The 21665-nt window shown below is 38.3% G+C and overlaps 2 protein-coding genes across 4 annotated transcripts in view; both read right to left on the bottom strand.

Moving 5' to 3' along the window:
* On the bottom strand, positions 478-10697 carry LOC109846658 (zinc transporter ZTP29-like). Of its 3 annotated transcripts, none has more exons than XM_020415915.1 (12): positions 10451-10697; positions 4842-4900; positions 4677-4758; positions 4424-4440; positions 4210-4294; positions 3547-3608; positions 2519-2575; positions 2133-2173; positions 1788-1855; positions 1190-1246; positions 980-1097; positions 478-671 (listed from the first exon to the last, which is right to left on the bottom strand). In XM_020415915.1, exons 1-12 carry the CDS (start codon positions 10512-10514, stop codon positions 626-628), a joined length of 756 nt encoding a protein of 251 aa, XP_020271504.1. In that variant the 5' UTR covers positions 10515-10697; the 3' UTR covers positions 478-625. The 3 variants fall into 3 exon arrangements, with proteins under 3 accessions (XP_020271504.1, XP_020271499.1, XP_020271491.1); XM_020415910.1 differs by having other exon boundaries at positions 3547-3602; positions 4424-4513; positions 4666-4758; positions 10451-10695; XM_020415902.1 differs by having other exon boundaries at positions 4424-4513; positions 4666-4758; positions 10451-10694.
* The window catches only part of LOC109846649 (zinc finger A20 and AN1 domain-containing stress-associated protein 8-like), a 2375-nt gene continuing 1368 nt past the window's right edge, over positions 20659-21665 (bottom strand). The window contains 2 exon segments of the mRNA XM_020415895.1: positions 20659-21449; positions 21451-21536. Coding sequence (XP_020271484.1) covers positions 21011-21449; positions 21451-21524 — 513 coding nt within the window. The 5' untranslated portion in view covers positions 21525-21536 and the 3' untranslated portion in view covers positions 20659-21010.

The raw sequence follows: 21665 nt of genomic DNA, 5'->3' as shown, positions 1-21665 counted from the left end.
TAATAGTTTATTAGGTTCCCTCGACAAGTCAGTCCTAGAACTGATGAGAGGAAGAGCTGATATCCCACTTTGTTGAGATATTCACTTCAGATTCTTGTTTCCTTGGTGAGACATGAATTCTCATCGATCTTTCTATCTTATTGTGTACCAGAAACTCTGCCGAAATTTCCGCTGCGCACAACAGGAGATACTCTCTCTCTCTCTTTTCTCCCACTCTTCTACAAGAGAAGTTGTTTCTGGGATGAGTTTTTTCTTAAGGATTTGGAGTCTATTTATAGTGTTTGGAAAAATACTATGCATAATAAAATATTAATATTTTACTATGCTGTGAGGCCTGCCATTTTTGTTTTATTTTCCTTTGTCAACAACTGTAAGCTCTTTCGGTGCTCTTTTGTTTTTGTCAAAAGGGTCGGCTGATCGACAAAGATCAGTTTCAATTTCAAGTAAGAGGATATCCAAATGTTATGGAAAAAGATGTACAAGAAATGTAATGCCAACAATTTTATTCCTTTGAACGAATATACAGATTACAGTTTGTATATATTGACAAGAGAAGGACCTGCCTAGTTTCTGGAATGTACAAAGAATGTGTTTCTGCAACAGTAATTGATAGACCATCGCACGTTTACACACTCATTTCCTTTGGCAAGCTGATTTCTACAAAGTATAGGCTGCCAAGACAATGAAAAAAACACAGATCAAAACCAAACCCAAGAGAAGGATTAGTGTCACAACTGTAAACGTAGATCTTCCCTTGTCCATGAGTTTCATTCTTTGTTACTATCAATATACAAATCATTCCTCAACCGATGCAACCCCAACCCAATTCATTGGGGAATTACAAAACGCGAAATTGATTCAAAGCAACATTAGCAAAAAAGCATTTTGTTATGAGATGAAACAAATGCTTCCTTTAGAATTTGATGTTAAATGAGAATGACGACGAAAAGGTAAATTATTCTACTTGTTGGGAACCGACCTTGCAGACATGAAAGCCATCCCAACAAAGACCGCTTTCACAGCTTGCTTTTGGCCAGCATAGTCAATTGCCACCGGAAGCATTTCATGTAAAGCGAGAAAAGCCATAACTCCACCGACTGTACAAAAGACAAATCAGTCAGTTAAAATGCAGCTCAAAAAAAATTGTCACTTGAGCATAAAACAAGATCAGCTTAATAGGAGGAAAAACCTGCTCCAAGTAAGCCTTCAAGAATTTCAGGACTTAGACCGGTTGGGAAGAGATAAGCTGCATTTAGAATAGACAAGTCTTTTTGCAATTATTCAAAGAAATAAAACCATGCTATCTTTTAAACCAATTATGTGATACCTAGATGTTGTTTTATTTCTAATGAAATGCATAGGAATTTACAGGAAAAATCCATATATATAGGATATTCGATAATCTGAATGATAGCATACCAGATATGAAACTTAATGTAAGTAACCTGTTGAGAATGAAACTATCTGACTTTCTTCAAAACTATCTTTTCAGTCCTTAAATAAGCTTATACATGTCTATAGGATGATAAGTGTTCTGTAATTTTCACTCAATAAACCCAGTACAGTACAACTACACGATAAACTGCAGGTGTCCCACAATGGAATAGGTCAGCAAGCTCTGTAATTATTTTCATTGTAAGGTGACACTATGCGAACTATTGCCAAGATTTTGGGAAAGAAAAAATCGGTTCAGTACATGATATATCAGAAAGAAACAAGAAATAAGTCGCAACGAGAGTCAATGTAAGTCAAAATTAGCATATAAATAAAAGTAAGCGATCACATACCTACAATAATTACACCTAGCGGCTCGGCAAAACCAGAAAGACTTGCCAGTTTAAATGCCTGCCATTTGCTGCGCCAAAAAAATGTTACGATAAAGGAAATGTATTAGATAACTTTCAGAAAGATAGTTACTGCTGCAGTTATTTTAACTCGGATCTAAATGCTCATGAAAAACAACATAAGGGAGGAGCGAAAAACATTTAGTAGACAGTGAAATAAAAAGATGGGACTTCGCCAACACAAATTGTTCAAAAAATGGTACCATCAATATCTCATTCTCGTCTAAGCTGACACCAAAATGTATTCAAGTCTACTGCCAAAAATGCATGCGGAGTTAGAAACCTTACCTTTGAGTGGCAAAATGGACAGGAAGGGCTATAGCAACTCCCTACAGAAAGATCATTATAATGAGAACTACAGATGAAAATAAGCGCCTAATCAGGAGTAATAAGTATAGAAACACCACAAATACAAGCTTGAAACTTTTTGTTTGAAAATTATAATTTACTAACTTAATAAAAGAGTAAAACTGTTAACGACAGGTGGCTTTTAAACGAGAAGGATTCCAAATAAATAACACAAGAGTAAAAGAATTATTAGTTCAATAAAAGAGCAAAAAGTGTGTTAATGATAGCTGAACGCCAAATGAGCTTCCAAATAAATAATAAAGGGGGAAACAGATGTTGGCAGATTATGTTTGCATATATGGGAACGTTTCAGATTGAAAACATACCTCTGGAATATTGTGCAATGCAATAGCTAGAGCAAGGTTAATGCCAACACGAAGCCCCTAATTTAGGACACGCAGCATCAGAAATGAAATTTTAATAAATAAAGTACACATACAATTATAAGATGGACCCATGACAGGAATTTCTACAGATAACATATCTTACCCTGTTCCTGTAAAAAATTTAAAAAAAAAAGTATAACCATTGGAATCAAGAGCACTTTGTTTACTACTTTGTGCAGAATATATACAATAACCAACCAGTACTGCAGCACACTTTATGCTTCCTAAATGGAAGCCATTTTTAAAATGCTATCATATTGCGTAATACGTTAATAATGGTCTACAATTCTACGTTAATAATGGTCCATGAACAATTCCAAGTTTACAATTTATCACATCTAGGACAATATTATTACATCATTCATGATAATAATTTTTCATTCATCAAACCAAGTATGTACAACCGCTGAATGCAAATCTAACTCATGCATACCAATGCAATACTTCAACTCCAAACAATGCAGAGTCAATCTGCATGCCTACCCATGTGTGGCACACGCCACCTATTTGTGCACCATGATCTTGTTTGCTTGTTATTCATGTACCCTTATTGCATAACAAGTCAATTTTAAATGTTGTCTCTAGCATACTTTCGTGATTTTTTTTTCATATAAACCGTTTCTGATAATTCCAATCAAGTCTTGTTATATTACGGTAACCAGTTAAAGCAGGCAGAATAAGTACAAGGTAAGGTAGATTGTGTGGTAATTCATGGACTGATGGTCAAAGAATAGAGACTCAGAGACCACGAAGGTCTAGTCAACAGCGATTCAAGAACAATAAGATCCAATTGAAGGTACAGCGATTCAAGAACAATAAGATCCAATCGTATTCAAAATAGAAAAGAACTATGTCTCAAGAAGGTCTATTCAACAGCTCTATGTATGAAAGCAAACAGGTGTATCTGGAACTTTATTCTGTGAATCTTGCTACACCATATTTTGCAAAAGAAAAATTAAAAACCACACCTTCATTGAACCAAGGAACACTGCCACTCCCTTAGGGAAGTTGTGCAAACTAATACCTGCAACTTATAGAAAGGAAAATAATTCATTAGATAAAACCAAGAAGGTGGTCATTAGTTATCTGACAGACAAATGTAGTCTGTGATATGGCAGGCTAAGCAGATGAGTAAAATAGCTCAGCTTTCCGAATTTGCATAACCAAGTCATTCATCAAGTCCTAATTTATACACTAAAAAATATAAAGAAGAAGTTACTAGAGTAATCATAATCCTGAACTAAGAAAATGTAAAAACTATACAAAGGTATCAATCAAACTCTTTTAGTTGCATCATTCAGATTATAATCTAAATTCAGTTATCCATATCAACATTCTTGATCTGCGATCATAAATGACGTAGAATGATGAAGGTGCAGATAATCATCAATACATGTCTAGAGATAGATCATGCCTTTGGTCCCTAATAATGCAAATATATCACATAGAATCACGCTAATTCTGGTGGGAATATTGTCATGTACAGGACTAAAGATGAAACTAGGAGCTTGAGAAAGAGAAAAATAACCCTAAAGACTAATTCTCCAAAATGAATTTTGCTACTCTAGGTGTCGATGAATTTAGAATACAGAGAACGGAAAGATACATTCTAAACAGCAGAGCATGCTTACCAACTGCAGTGATAATTCCACTAAATAAGACCTGCCGGCGATGCTTCTTCATAATGGCTTTACCTGATCCATCATCATCATCATCCTGTTACCACGAAAGCAAACAAGTAAATGAATATCCTGAATGCCCATCCATACTAGGAACATGACTAGAATCTACACGCAGAAGTACAATATTTCTGAATCAAGGTAAACTGCATTCGAAGGTCCATACCTTTTTGTTACCTACATCTGTTCTTGGAACAAGTGAAGGTTCAGGTATAAAAGTAACAACAATTGCAAAAGAAATAACTCCCGCACAAAACTGCATGATAAAATAATTTTTTTAGATAAAGTTAACCGGTTATAGAATGAATATGCGTTAAGATGAAGGTGATGACTTCTAAATTCCAATATCAGACCCTGCTAGATTGCCAGCAATTTAATAATAATAATAACAATAATAATAAGTCTCACCCAAAGGTTACCCTTTAGAAAGCCAACGGAGTTCAGAGCATTATGGGTCAAGTCCAAAAATGACATGCTCAGCATGAGGCCAGCAGCAAAACCCTGATCAGAAAAAAACCAATCTAAACTGAAATCTTCCTTAAGTGCAACAGGAAAAGGGAATCAAAAATAAATAAAAAAAACACCTGTAGAAGACCAAGTAATTTGAGATTGGGAGTATGAGTAAGAACCACAAAAAGTGCACCTGAACCAAGCACAAAACTATCATTAGTTTCTATCCTGTTAGTCATTGTTAGTCAACAATTGAGGCCAACAAAACTTTCGGTGGCCTCAATTGTTGACATCAAGAGAGAGGGGGAGGTGCAGCCTCAATTGTTGACATCAAGAGAGAGGGGGAGGTGCAGCCTCCGTTGTTGACATCAAGAGAGAGGAGGTGCCGAATTTGTTGACAAAAGAGAAGGCATGGAAGCTATAAAACCCCCCTCTCTTCCTCTGTAAAACGCACTCCAAAACTCCAAACCAGCAGAGAGTGATTGAGAGAAAAAGAGAGAGAAAGCCACACAAGAAATCTGTGAGCTCTCAATATTTTGTATGAGTGTTGTATGTTGAGATTGAATATAGTGATACACCCTCTTGCCGTGGACGTAGATCAATTTGATCGAACCACGTAAATATTGTGTTTGTGATTGTTCTATTCTCTGGTTTAGTGGGTAATTTCCCCAACAAACTGGTATCAGAGCTTCTCGGTTCTAGGACAGCTTTCAATCCTCCACAATGGCTTCTGTGAAGTTCTCGGTGTCGATCTTTGATGGCCAAAATAATTTCGGCCTATGGAGGATAAAGATGAAGGCTTTGTTGCGACGTGAAGGCACGGTTAAAGCTATCGATGGGAAATACCCAGAAGATATGACTAGTGCCGAGATCGAAGAGATGGACGAAAAGGCTCACAGCGCCTTGCAATTGTCACTATCCGACAATGTGCTTCGTGAAGTTGCCGATGAGGAAACGGCAGCGGGGTTGTGGTCAAAGCTCGAAAGTCTCTACTTGAAGAAATCTCTTACTACGAGATTATACCTGAAGCAGCGGCTATACACACTGAAGATGAAGGAAGGTACACCCATTCAGGAACACCTTGATGAATTTAATAAAATTGTCATGGATATGAAAAACCTGGATCTTAAACTTGATGATGAAGACCAGGCTCTCATTGTGTTATGTTCATTGCCTAACTCTTATGAAAACTTTGTTAACTCTATGTTGTATGGAAGAGAATCCATAAGTCTTGAGGATGTGAAGGCCTCTTTGAACTCTGCTGAGTTGAGAACAAAGTTGAATGGGAGAGGTACCGATGGGCAGGCTGATGGTCTGCTAGCCAGAGGTAGATCGAAGGCCAGAGAGGGTGATAAAGGGCAATCCAGAAATCGCTCAAAGTCCAGGTCAGCCCCAAACAAGAAAAATGTGGAGTGTTTCTACTGTCACAAGAAAGGGCATTACAAGTCAGAATGTTATGCTCTAAAGAAGAAAGACAACCAGCGTGGTGAAACCTCAGATTCAGCTAATACGGCAAAGGCTAATATTGTCGTTGTTGTTGAGACGGTTCTTACAGTATGTCCCTTGGATGGCCGTTCCGATAAAGAATGGATCTTGGATACAGGTGCGTCTTTTCATATGTGTCCAAATAAAGATTGGTTCACTACTTACAGATCTATAAGTGGTGGATCAGTTTTGATGGGCAACAATACAGTTTGCAAGACAGTTGGCATTGGTACAGTTCGCATCCGGTGTCACGATGGGATAGTGAGAACTTTATCAGATGTGAGACACATCCCAGACTTAAAGAAAAATTTGATTTCTTTGAGTTCTTTGGATTCTATTGGGTGTTCTTACACTGGCGAAGGCGGAGCTCTTAGAGTTACTAAGGGTTCATTGGTTGTGATGAAAGGTAGTAAGGTGAACAGTCTTTATGTTCTCCAAGGCAGTACGGTGACAGGCTCTGCAGGTATGTCTTCTGATGCTGATAGGGACACTACTCAGTTGTGGCACATGCGCTTAGGCCACATGAGTGAGAAGGGAATGACTATTTTGAGTAAACGTGGCTTACTCTGTGGTGATCATACATCATCACTGGATTTCTGTGAGCATTGTGTGTTTGGGAAGCAAACTCGGGTCAGCTTCTCGACTGGCTCACATACGACGAAGGGCACTCTCGACTACATCCATTCAGATTTATGGGGACCTGCTCAGGTTCCATCCAAAGGTGGTGCTCTTTATTTTCTAACGTTTATTGATGATTTTTCCAGGAAAGTTTGGGTTTACTTTCTCAGGCGCAAAAGCGAGGTGTTCGAAACTTTCAAGAAGTGGAAAGTACTTGTTGAGAATCAAACTGGAAAGAAGATTAAACGTCTCCGAACAGATAATGGCTTAGAGTTCTGCAGTGGTGAGTTCAATCAGTTCTGCTCAAATTCTGGGATCGTACGACATCGCACGGTCAGGCACACTCCTCAGCAAAACGGGGTGGCAGAACGCATGAATAGAACGTTGATGGAGAGAGCTAGGTGTATGCTCTCAAACTCTGGCTTGGATAAAGGCTTCTGGGCTGAAGCTGTTAACACAGCTTGTTACTTGGTGAATCGGTCTCCTTCTACAGCCATTGAACACAAGACTCCAAATGAGGTATGGTCAGGTAAACCAAATGACTATTCAAATTTAAAGGTATTTGGATGCCCTGCTTACTATCATGTTAGAGAGGGTAAGCTTGAGCCTAGAGCTAAGAAATACATATTTATTGGTTATGCTGATGGCATTAAAGGCTATCGTTTGTGGAGTCTTGAACCTGATTCTCCTAAATTCATTATTAGTAGAGATGTTACTTTTAATGAAAGATATATGCTTGATCATGGGAAGGTTTCTGTTGAGTCTACAGGAAATGTAGAGAAGACCATGGATAAGGTGGAGCTTCAGGTGGAGCTCGAGGGAGAGACGTCTCAAAAGTCGTCTATAAAATTTGCTCCTACAGCTGTAGAAGAGCAACATGATTCAGGCTCAGATGCTGATGATGCTGAGACTGAAGAACCTTATTCCATAGCCACTGGCAGAGAGAGGAGACAGATCAAACCTCCTCAAAGATATGCACATGCTGAATTAGTGGCGTATGCTCTCACGACAGCTGAAGAGATGAGTATTCAAGAGCCATCAAACTTTACTGAAGCTGTCTCATGCGGAGAATCTGGACGTTGGGCCACAGCTATGACAGAAGAACTCGAGTCACTCTACAAGAATCAGACTTGGGATTTGGTGCAATTACCTAAGGGTAAAAGGGCAATTGGATGCAAGTGGATTTTCAAGAAGAAAGAAGGGATCCCAGGGGTTGAAGATGCTAGATTCAAAGCACGGTTGGTGGCTAAGGGTTATAGACAAAAGGAGGGAATTGACTATGATGAAGTGTTCTCTCCGGTTGTAAAGCATACCTCCATCCGTGTATTGCTTGCCATGGTTGCTCTATTTGATCTGGAGCTTGAGCAGCTTGATGTGAAGACTGCATTTTTACATGGCGAACTTGAGGAGACTATCTACATGTCTCAGCCAGAGGGATACTTCGTAGAAGGTAAAGAAGATCAAGTTTGCAGATTGAAGAAATCTTTGTACGGCCTGAAGCAATCTCCCAGACAGTGGTACAAGAGGTTTGATAATTTTATGCTTAGTCATGGGTACTCAAGAAGTACTTATGATAGTTGTGTGTACTACATGCATCTAGGAGATGATTCTTTTATTTATCTTCTATTATATGTCGATGACATGCTTATTGCTGCTAAGAACATGTCGCAGATTCTTATTTTGAAGAAACAACTCAGTGATGAGTTTGAGATGAAAGATCTTGGTGCAGCAAAGAAGATCTTAGGTATGGAGATCAGGAGGGACAGGAAAGCTGGAACTTTATATCTCTCACAGAAGAGTTATATTGAAAAGGTGCTTGAACGCTTTGGGATGAAGAAGGCCAAGCCCGTTACGACTCCTTTGGCTCCTCACTTTAGGCTCTCGGCTTCAGATTCACCTACAAGTGAGAACGAGAAGAAGGAGATGTCCCGAGTTCCATACTCCAATGCAGTGGGTAGCATAATGTATGCTATGATTTGCACTCGTCCAGACATTGCCCAGGCAGTCAGTGTAGTGAGCAGATACATGGCTCAACCAGGGAAGGCACACTGGGAAGCAGTAAAGTGGATCCTTCGGTATCTCAGGGGTACCTCAGATTTGGGTTTAGTTTTTGATAGCAGTACTTTGGGAACCTCAGTTGTAGGTTTTGTGGATTCTGACTATGCAGGTGATCTCGATAAAAGGAGATCTTTGACTGGTTATCTTTTTACTCTTTCTGGCTCAGCTATTAGTTGGAGATCGACTCTACAGTCGACAGTTACTTTGTCTACCACAGAGGTAGAATACATGGCAGCAGCAGAAGCGGTAAAAGAAGCCATTTGGTTGAGAAATCTCGTGAGTGAGCTTGGACTACAGCAGGAGGCTAGTTCAGTTGTATTTTGCGACAATCAGAGCGCAATACATCTAAGCAAAAACTCAGCACATCATGAGAGGACAAAGCATATTGATGTCAGATATCATTTCATTCGTGAGGCAACTGCTGAAAGAAACATCACGATGAAAAAGATAGGTACTGCAGACAACCCAGCTGACATGTTGACCAAACCGATCCCGGCCTTCAAGTTCAAGCACTGCTTGAATTTGGGAGGCATTCGCACTTGTTAAGTGGCCCCTTTTGGGGCATTGTTTGCAAGATGGGTGAAGACTCACTAGTTATTGGTGTCGGCTCAGTTTTTTGGGAAAACTTCACCGAGGTGGAGATTGTTAGTCATTGTTAGTCAACAATTGAGGCCAACAAAACTTTCGGTGGCCTCAATTGTTGACATCAAGAGAGAGGGGGAGGTGCAGCCTCCGTTGTTGACATCAAGAGAGAGGAGGTGCCGAATTTGTTGACAAAAGAGAAGGCATGGAAGCTATAAAACCCCCCTCTCTTCCTCTGTAAAACGCACTCCAAAACTCCAAACCAGCAGAGAGTGATTGAGAGAAAAAGAGAGAGAAAGCCACACAAGAAATCTGTGAGCTCTCAATATTTTGTATGAGTGTTGTATGTTGAGATTGAATATAGTGATACACCCTCTTGCCGTGGACGTAGATCAATTTGATCGAACCACGTAAATATTGTGTTTGTGATTGTTCTATTCTCTGGTTTAGTGGGTAATTTCCCCAACATATCCGGTCTCCACCGAGAAACAATTTCCATCAAGGAGAAGTAAAGAATGTTTTATATTACAAAGAATTTTATAGAGCCCTTAATGGCCGCTGATGAAGCTATCACTTAATTCAGCAAAAGCATCAATTGAGGTCATGCACACTCATAAATCTATTAAAAATGTATCTTTTTTCCTTTTGATTTTAATCTACCCTACACTACACAATTGAGGTCATGCATATTCATAATGATACCCTGTTTAAATTTGCGTAATCTTCTCCTATCATTCCGTTAATAAGCAAATCTCCCTCAAAACGAAGCTTACCACAAATCTATATCAACATTCTAAGCTAACTACATTATAATTTCCATAAGCTGCTCTACATCACAAATCAACTAGCTGTAACAAGTAAAAAAAAAAACTTTCTCTATAAAAAACATCAGTTTTTAACTTTTTAAGAACCAAAAGGGGGGGCAAAAACGTATTGAGAACGGGTTTTTAAAAAAAAGCTACAAATTTTAAGAAAATGACATCAAAACCCAGAATCGAACCAATTGAGGTGCTGAGCCCGCCGACAAGGGAGAGGCCGAGGGCGACGAGGATCTGAGGATCCATTCTGCGAACCCTGGGTCTCGATCAATGATATGAAGAGGGGGAGGGGAGAGAAATTGTAGGGTTTGAAGAGGCGATGGAAGGGATTGAGGCGGGAATGGGGAATCGAGGGGGGTTTTTGTAATTTTTTGATTTGTTTACGAGGGAGGGAAAGCTTATTCGAACGGGGGTTGGAGTGAGGAAATGGGTCAAGTCTGGAATTATTTAGTTTGCTGAGGGGTTAAGAGAGGTTCTTTTCTTGGCGATTTTTGTGAGCGCTAACCGGCTCGCGTTTGCCGTACGCCGTAATCGGGTCCGGTTAGGTTTGTCATTGATCCGGATCCAATAGGTTATATATTATCCTCAAAGGCCCTCAAAGGCTCAAAAGACTTTCTAAGGGCCTGTTTTGGTGGGTTTCTCTAGATTATAGGAAAATGAGTAGCAAAAACTTTACTAATACAAGAATTATATTGTTCTTGTACTACCACCCATAAAGATTGAGATCATTTCCTATATAAATTGTAAAGAAAAATAATGAGTTACTACGGACCATACTTCTTTGTACCTAGTAGTACAAGAATAGTACAACCATCGCCGTACATTTAGCATTTTTTTGCATGAAAACCTTTTTGGTAGGAAATAGGTTTTCATGCAAAAAATTTATTTCCATATTTTTCTAGTTATTTTATGGAAATTGCATTTTTTTTAATGCTTATTTCACGATAAATGAAGGATGGAAAACCATTTCTATGCAATCTAATGTTTTGGTTGGCAAAACCAAATCATAAAAAAGACATCAATGATTGATAATAAATGAGTAGAGCAATTTTTTATTATTGTTTCCCATGTTTTCTGTCCAATCTCAGAAATGACATTTCTCGTTTTCATGATGTGGCGCGAGGTTTCCGATGCCTATTTCCTTAAATTTTTTGTATGGTTGGCTAAAAAAATAATGAAATTAATTATAAGAAACATATTTTCTATAATAAGTTTTTTTTTTCTTTTATTTGGTTCGTTTCTTAAAACTAAGAAAAAAGATGAGATGAGATGAATTATCACCGTATTATGATCAAATCTATTTTTAACTCATTTCAAATCTATTTTTAACCTAAAGCCGTGGAAGACTTCTTTTCCCCCAAAAAAAATCCTTTCAAACCAAACAACCCATTATGAAGTATAAGCCCACCATGAATGCTGGAAGAAATCTAGTAGAGGGCGCTCAATAGGAAGTTGTATACGAGGAGGAAGGAGGAGAAAACTATCTAGTAATAGATTCTAAATCAATATAATAAAAAAATCCTATTTTATTACTTTCATGCTTCCTATGCTTTTTTTTCAAACATATAGGAAAGGAATAAAATGAATTATGTATCTTACACTTGCTATGAATTTTAGACCATTGCAAATAGTAAATACCGATATTGATCGAATTTTATATCAGTATAAATGAGATTGGAATAAATGCCCTCTACTAATTCATTTGATCTCAGAGAAGAAGGAAGAACAGGTATTGACGGGGGTTCCGCTAATGGGTAAGAGGTTTTTCACCTTCTTCGTTGTGATTTCTCAAGGAGAATTACTCCTCCATTTATAGGGGCTGAACCCACTAACTTCACCCCCCAAGATCCGCCCCAATGAGAGATTTTCTCTCAACAACCATTCCACGTTTTCACGTTCCACAATTCTCTCTACTGAGAATCGTTGATTTGGTCACCATGACCGAGTCAAGCTAACATCTCCCACTTGACCAAATTAACCAAGTGACATGCCTCCCACTATCCGTAAGATCAGATGTTTCTGCTTATCATTACTCCCACTATCCGTAGAGAGTAACTCTTATTTCATTATTCATGAAATTTTACTTGGACTTATTTATTCCTAAGTCCCATCAAACTTACATGTTTGATAAAAGATTCCGTTGGTATTCCTTTTGTCAAAGGATCAGCAATCATATCTATAGTAGGGATATAAGTCACTTTGACTTCTCCCTTTTCTACAATATCTCGAATATAGTGATACTGGATCTCAATATGTTTTCCTTTGGAGCTATTCGCGCCACTATTGATTAAGCTAATTGTTGTTTGATTATCACAATAAATATCAATAGGTCCTTCTAACAAATTGAGATCAAGATCAATCAAAAATCATCTTGTCCAGACAGCATGTGTAGTTGCCATACTGCAAGCTATATATTCAGCTTCTTGCGTATATCTAGCAACACACCCTTGTTTCTTACTACTCCAAGAAACAGCTCCTCCTCCAAAGATGAATAAGTGTCCCGAAGTGGACTTTCCATCATCTTTATCACCTCCGAAATCAGCATCAGAATAACCGAGGAGTTCAAGCGATTCAGCTTGATAAACTAATCTATGAGTCAATGTACTTCTAATATACTTCATAATCCTTTTAACAGCTTCTCAATGTGCTGGTCCTGGATTACTTTGATATCGACTGACTAGACTCACAGCATAAGCTATATCAGGTCTGGTGTACAACATTGCATACATCAAGCTTCCAATTGCTTGAGCATAAGGAACATCTAAAGGCTTCTACCCCTCTCCAGGGCTTTGCTCTTTACATAATCTCTTTCCCATAACCAACGGAGTTGGTGCCGGATTGGAATTCTCCATTCCAAACCTTTTAAGAACTGATCTTAAATATTTTTCTTGGTTTAAACTTAGCATTCTAGGCTTTCTATCTCGAATTATTTGAATTCCAAGAATATATGATGCATCTCCCATGTCTTTCATCTCAAACTTTTCGCTGAGATCTGTCTTGATTTTATTCAACATTTCTATATCATTTCCAACGAGCAATATATCATCCACATATAATGACAATATAGTAAACTTGCTCCCACTTTTCAAGACATATACACAATTATCTAATTTATTTTGAATAAAACCAAGTTTAGTAACTGCATCATGAAATTTGAGATACCATTGTCTAGAAGACTATTTTAAACCATATAGAGATTTCATTAATTTGTAAACTTTATGTTCCTATTCTTTCACCTGAAAACCTTCAGGTTGTTGCATGTATATTGCTTCCTTCAACTCTCCGTTAAGGAATACAGTTTTAACATCCATTTGGAATAACTCCAAATCAAAATATGCAACAATAGCCAAAATAATTCTAATAGATGCAAATTTAGCTACAGGAGAATACGTCTCCTGAAAATCTATTCCTGCCTTCTGGTTATAACCTTTGGCAACTAACCGTGCTTTGAATTTATCAATAGATCCATCAATACGATATTTCTTTTTGAGCACCCATTTGCATCCTATGGCTTTTCTATTTTCTAGTAGATCACATAACTCCCATACCTTATTCTTTTCTATAGAATCAAGTTCTTCTCTCATAGATTCTAGCCATAAAGTTGATTCATGCGATTTCATCGCATCAGAAAAGGTTAAGAGATATTGTTCTTCTACATTTGTATCTACCGAGAAATAGGATGGCCCACATGAATACAAATAGTAATCATCCATCCATGAAGGTTGTGTTCTTGCCCTTTTGTTGCCTACAACCGGTTGATTAGGTACATTATTTTCCATAGGTATTTCATTATTTTCAAGGTTAGGTTCATTCACAATATCAGAGTCATTAGTAGGAACAACACTGTAATAATCATCATCTATTACAGTTAGAGGTTATGTTTCCTCTCGAACTTGTTCCTCTTCCTCTAGATTCTCTAGAAATGTAGCATCTCTGCTTTCAATGACTCCTTTTTCTTTATTATAGAACTTATAACCTTTTGACTTTTCTGAATATCCTATGAATCTACACTTTATTATTTTAAAATCCAACTTATCTCTAAGTTGACATGGAATGGGAACATGGGCTATAGATCCCTACTTCCTGAGATGACTCAAATTAGGTTTCTTCCCATTCCATAATTCATAAGGTGCAGATACTACTACTTTGATGGGAATTCTATTTAAAATGTAGTTTGCAGTTAACAATGCTTCTCCCCAAAAGTTTTTAGAGAGACCAGAATGAGACAACATGCATCTAACTACATTAAGTAATGTTCTGTTTTTTCTTTCAGCAACACCATTCTGTTGTGGCGTATATGGCATTGTTGTATGCCTTTTAATTCCATGCTGAATACAATAACTCTCAAATTCTTTAGAGTTATATTTCTCACCTCTATCAGTTCTCAAAATTTTGATTTTCAATCCAAGTTGGTTTTCAACTTCTGTCTTATATCTCTTAAAACAGTCAAAAGCTTCTAATTTTCTGGATATAAGATAGACGTGTGCAAACTTGGAATAATCATCTATAAAAGTAATAAAATATTCTTTATTACTATGAGTTTTGACACTTAAGGGACCACAAATATCCGAGTGTATCAACCCTAAAAGTTCATTGGCTCTATGTCCGCCAACAAAAGGTTTTCTAGTCATTTTACCAGTTAAACAATGTTCACATGGTGGCAATTGAACATTAGATAGTACAGGAAGCAAGTTCATTTTGATAATTTCTTTTATTTTTGAAATACTAGCATGTCCTAGTCTAGAATGCCACAATTCAGATTTAGAAATATAATAAGACAAGTAGTTCAAATTCGAAATTTTATTATCAGAATTATTACAAACTACTGGAAGAATGCATAATTCATGCTCGGGCACATATTTACCCATAGCATACACTTTATTATTCTTGCCTATAGAAACCCTGTTATTATAGAACCTCACTTCCAGTCCTTTCTTCATCAAGCTGAAACAGAGATCAGATTGCGTCGAATTCCTGGCGTATAGAACACATCTTTGAGGACAAGAATGTTGTCCCCAAGATCCAATCTATACGAACCAATACCTTCTACATCGAGATAGGTATTATTTCCCATATAGATTCTATGTTCTCCTTTCTTCAGCTCGGTGAATTCTACGACTCCATTCTTGTCCTTTGCGATATGCCTAGTCGCACCGGGGTCGATCCACCAACCACTCCGACGAATTCTCTTTTGCTAGTCCCCCCTTGTTCTGGATGCTTATAGCCTCCCTTATTCTCCTGCTTTTCACCTTGTGGGCAATTGGGTTTGAAATGCCCGAACTTTCCACAATTGTAACAGGCTCTGCGGGGTACTTTTTTTCTCTTGAACTACTGCTATTTCGATCCTCGTGGTTGTGGTTTACTAGAACCAGGGTTTTTATAGCTTCCGGTATTATGCATCTGGCGGACATAACTCAGCTCCTGCTATACCATATTCAGTTCTGGTTCCTTCCTACTGGCTATTAAGTTCTGTTCTATCGCTAGGTGCATAGGAAGATCAGTGACAGACTTAATGGCAGGATTCATTCTTAATGTGGTGGCAGGCACAACAAGTGAAGGGGGAAGACTATTCAAAATGGTTGCCACTTGCATTCTTTTCAGGATTTCGGTCCCAGCAGTGGATAAGTCCTTAGCCATGACAATCATTTTATTTATATACTCTACGACATTGTCTCCCTCTTGCATACGACAAGAATTATACTTATGCAAGAGGAGTTGAATGTTAACTTCAGAAGCAGTGTCGTATTTTTTTTATTGCATTCCACATGTCCATGGAAGTCTTATAAGTTTCAAAAACTTTGATTAAGTTATCTTCCATGAACATGAGCATAAGACTTTTCGCCTTTTTATCTTTCGACTTCCACTGTTCAAACCCTTTCTTTTCTTCAGGTGTAGATTTATCAGTAAGGATTGGAGCAGTGGTTTTGATTATATCATCAATGTTGTCATGAATAAGAGCATATCCTATTTTTCTATGCCATATATCATAATTACTGCCATTAAATTTGTCAATTTTGCCTAGTTCTGATAGAACGAGTTTACTAGCCATTCGGTAAAGAACTAAAACTAAATTCAATTTTAAATATTTGTATAAGGTTGATATTTTGACAATAATACTAAATAATAATAAAGTTAAAATAAATTAATTAATTAAATAAAAATGAACCTGATTGTTCCGAGTTGATGAAAGAGGCTCCAATTTGAGCGAGATTGTCGCTTAGCGGTGTTGACCGAAGAATCTCTTATCGAAGTTTTGGCGTCGTTTCTGACTGGATTTGGAGATAATCTGCTGCTGTTGTGGAGTTACACCGAATAGAAATTGCGAAGAATTGTTCGAACAACCCAAAATGATTGAAAACAGAATATTGAATTGTAAAGGACTAAAGTGATATTTTTTTATAGAGAGAAGTGGCCTTAGTTTCTAAAACGTGAGGTTGAATGGGCCTGACTTTGATTCAAAAAAAATGAAATGGTTTGGCTTTGATTAAACGAATAAAGTGGATGGGCTTTGCTGGTTGTGGTAATTGGGCCTGGCTTTGTAACTCGGCTCTTGAGAAAACGAGTGCCCCACTCGTGCCCTACTGAAGCTGTTAAAAAATGATCTCGAGCTGGGAGCTAGGGTTACGCCGTAAAATTGCAAGGGGCGGCTGATGTCTCTGTTAATCGCCGAGGATGGAGACGACTGAGTTGAGATCGGCGCGGATTTGTTGTCATCGTCGATCATCGTCGTTGTCGATCGAAGCAGCAAGGGTCGTCGAGTTGTCGTCGTCGTCGTCGATCGATCGTCGCAGCAGAGTCGTCGAGGTGGCCGATTGACGCAGAGCTCCAAGGGGGCGGCGATGAGATCGACGTGCTCTGATACCAGTATTTGAACTCAGAGAAGAAGGAAGAACAGATATTGAGAGGGGTTCCGCTAATGGGTAAGAGGTTTTTCACCTTCTTCGTTGTGATTTCTCAAGGAGAATTACTCCTCCATTTATAGGGGATGAACCCACTAACTCCACCCCCCCAAGATCCGCCCCAATGAGAGATTTTCTCTCAACAACTCTTCCACGTTTTCACGTTCCACAATTCTCTCTACTGAGAATCGTTGATTTGGTCACCATGACTGAGTCAAGCTAACAGAAATCTAGTAGAGGGCGCTCAATAGGAAGTCGTATACAAGGAGGAGAAAACTATCTAGTAATAGATTCTAAATCAATATAATAAAAAAATCCTATTTTATTACTTTCATGCTTCCTATGATTTTTTTCAAACATATAGGAAAGGAATAAAATGAATTATGTATCTTAACACTTGCTATGAATTTTAGACCATTGCAAATAGTAAATACCGATATTGATCGAATTTTATATCAGTATAAATGAGATTGGAATTAATGCCCTCACCAACTTTGAATTGTGAAATTTCAGTAATAAGTCTCAATCTAACTCCTTATAAATTTTTATATAGGTCTTGTGGGTGGAAAAGTGGGTGCCGTATCCTTCGGTGCTGGTTCTTTTGCCGTATAAAAACATGCAGCCAACCAGAAGGCAATTTTCTACTCTGTCATCTCAAAGAATGTTTCATAATTCCAGAACATTAGCACACCTGCAAATGATTCGGGTCAACTTCGCTTCTGGGCTGTTAACAACCTTAAGTGGGCTCCAGTTTTCTTTACTTGCTACATTTCTATTGGGTTGGTGGGCTTCCTCAAAGGAACAGCATACGTTGGGCCCACAACAGCCTGTTCACCTTCTTCCTATTTGTTTTACAAATTACCAATTTATGTATGATGGATTCCGAGGCCAATAACTTGCGCTTATTAAGTTCGGATGGTCAATAATATGAATCCAGATCCGATAAGGACACGCATCCAACTTACAGGATTTTGCGGGTATATGAGTACGAATATGGATACAAAGTATCTACATCTTATAAGATATTAGAATAAAATATCCAGATCTGTAGTCAAATATCCTATAATTTGTTGGTCATACGATTTACATTGTATAACATGGCTTCGCGTCTGTGTATAATAACGTCTCCTATTTCGTCATATTTTATTATTTTAGTAGGATTCGGATAACCGTTTTCTGTATTTGTATTCCTATGTGTATCGGTGATAGTGAATAGATATGGATATGATAAGCTGACATTTGTATTGCACCACTACCAACTTAACCCGAATCCAGGTATCCTTCATATGGATCCGGTTTGATTACGGGTAAACTCCTCATAAACCCAAATCCAATAGAACACTTTCCCACATGCAAGCACATATATAAAACCCCATCTCCAAACACATGGAGGCCACCAAACCCCCTCTAAAAAAAATCTTAACAATAACAATCCAATAAACTAATCACCTCAAAACTATTAACAACTCCAGCTCCCACCCTCCTCCCACTATAAAAACCCTCCCTCCTCCTCCCTCTCTCTTCAAGCTTTCACAACGCAAAACTCCATTCTCTTCTCCAAAAACCCTTATAATCATCAGCCTGAAAATTCCTATAGAGATATGGAGATGAAGAAGATGGTCTGCGCCGTCCTCGTCGCCGCAGCTTCAGCGACCACTGCGATGGCAGCCCCCACCAGCGCATCGTTCGATGTTGGCCCGGCCGTCGGGGCTCTCATCGGAGCCTCTGCTCTCTCTTTCCTTGCTCTCTACTTGCAGTAACAAGAGATCAGTACGAAGGAGATGAGAGTTAATTAAGTTGTGGGTTAACAATGCAATTAGGGAATGATTTGTGGCGTAATTTGTTTAATGTCCTTATTTATGATTCACTATTTCCCTTATTGTTTGGTTTGAGACATTGGTTGGTTGGAGGTTGGTGTATTTTTTGTTCCCCCTCGTTTATGAAATGAATAAATGAAACCATTTTGTTTACTGTGTTAATTTGTTCTACGCTACAATTTTTTAGCAACAAAAAACCACTGGAAGAAGTAGAGAGTGCTCTCTTTTTCTTTCATTTTATATTTATTATTCTTCGTCATTCAAACATGTTCTCATCAAATCATGGAAGTTACATCCCTCGTGTCTTAAAGTTATTTTAAAAATAGTCCCTCAAATTAATCATGGAAATTACTGTTAAGCCCCCAAATCTTAAGCTGTTTTTGAATCAGTCCCTCCAATGAAGAATAAAAGTAGGAACCAGAGGGATTAATTTAAAATGACTTACGAGAATTTGGGAATCTGATCACGATTTCAGTGATTTTAAGCGAGCAATTGGTCTCTATTTGCTGTTCTTACTCTTGATTTGAGGGACTAATTTCAAAATGACTTGAGATTTTTGAAACTTAATAGAAAATTCAATGATTTGAGGGACTAATTTCAAAATAGATTAAGGGACCTAATAGCAAGCCATGATTTGAGGGACAAATTTCGAAGTGCGGAAGATTTAAGGGACTAATATCTAAAAACCAAATACCAAAATTTTGCAATAGAATGCAGAACAACCTAATAAGTTTTGAGGGGAAAAAAGACACCTAAATGAAATTCAACTGTAAAAAAGGATGAGCAACTTGGCTTTAGATATTAGTCCCAAGTCACCTAAAAACACACACACACACGTTTCAATGAACATTTGTCAAACTCCCAAGTCAGATGAGCAACTTGGCTTTAGAAAAAAATGCGCATAATTGAAAAGGCATTGCTATCTTATCAATTTCACAGCCTAGATTACCAATTTCACAAAGATAAAAAAGGATTTAATGTACTGAGATTCATAAAGAAAATACTTAAAATTCGTGTCAAACAACCCAAAATACCAATCATAGAAGCATAATTAATAAATAGACCTCACCACAAGGATCCCATGCGTTCCCTTTCTGAGGGAAATCCCAATGTACATTGCTTAAGTAAGCATTTCTGTTACTCTTACCCATTAACCAAGTCAACAATAAACGTCAAAAGCTAAAACATCACTCCTCCAACAAAATGCTCTAAAGTATACATAAAGACAGTTCACAGGTGCATGTATGTGCATCGGCACCTGAATGAACACAACATACACAAATGCAGAGCTCCAAGACCAGGGGTCCATTTGAAATGTTAAGCGATAATAAATATAGCGCAATCATTCTCTGTATCCCTGAGGATAGAGGATTACTACTTGCAAAGACATTAGGGGCTGTTTGGTTCCGGTTTTTGGAAGGGGAAAGGAGGGGGAAAGCTGCCAAAATGTCAGCTTTTTGACAGCTTTCCCCCAAAATCGCCTCTATAAGAGGCGATTTTGGGGAAAAGGTGTCAAAAAGCTGACATTTTTGGCAGTTTTCTTCTCTTTTACCGATACAAAAAACTGATCCAAACAGCTCCTAACTTAGAAATTATACAGCTGGAATCTTGTGATGTGTTTTCTAAATGCTTTGGTGGTGCTAAAAGAAACCTCAAAAGTTCAAAACACAACAGTAACAGAGATAGAATGCACTTTTTCACACCATTCGAGGTGCTAAAGTGTAAGAGATGAACTATGATAGCAGATTACAAAGATAACCAATTCATAGACACATAACCGTCCATCAGACCATCACCAAATAAAAAAGTTTACACACTAGACAGAACATGCAAACCTTTTCTACCAATCAACCAGATAACGAGTTCTTCGAGACTGCAAAGATGCCCTAAGGCATCATCGTCATGCCTCCAGCCATTTATGTGGATAAAGGACACCAATGAAAACAAGCAGCCAACAGAGAAAGAAAGGGCATAGATAGAAAAGGGAGAGTTGAATCATGACTTCGGTATCTTCTCTTTTTCATCTCTAGATCTTGTCAAGCTTCTCAGCCTTGACAACAGGGTTGGCCTTGGCAATTGCATCTCTAGCAGCCGTCCGGTAATCAAATGGGCAGTTATGCTTTTCCGAATAGCGATGCATCGCGCAAAATACATTTCCACACCGGCAATTGAAGCCAGTCAAGCCTACCCTTTTCTTGCAGGCATTGCACCTGGTTGGACCCTCCTTCGCCTTTGGTTCGCTGCTCTCGCTAGAGACAGAAGCATCAGATGGCTGTGCTGAAATGATCTTTGGCTCCACTGAAGCAACAGCGACATCAACACTGGCCGAAACAAGTGGCTCTTTTCCACTGGTACTCCCACTTCCATTCACAATGCTGTCGATGGATGATGCCGCCAGCTTAGCATGTTCCTGCTTCAATACAAGATCCTTATGGCACTTGGAGCACATATTCATGGTGGCTGCACAAGAAGCCGCAGTTGTTGATGCAGAGGATTGGACCCTCCGGAGCTTGGCATCCAGTCTCATTGTGGTGCTCCATTGTTTCAGTTTTCTGCATCAAACCATCAACAAATTACATAAAGAAAACTTAATATAAGAGGGAAAGGGTATCAAAACGAAACTAATTTCTTACACACAAGCATGTAAAACATGTACACGAAGTGTTGAAAAAGCAAGTACA

This window comes from Asparagus officinalis, chromosome 1 (genome assembly GCF_001876935.1).
Source record: "Asparagus officinalis chromosome 1, Aspof.V1, whole genome shotgun sequence".
NCBI lineage: Eukaryota > Viridiplantae > Streptophyta > Magnoliopsida > Asparagales > Asparagaceae > Asparagus > Asparagus officinalis.
The sequence above is the reverse complement of the archived record's forward strand: the minus strand, read 5'-3'. Positions and strand labels throughout refer to the sequence as shown.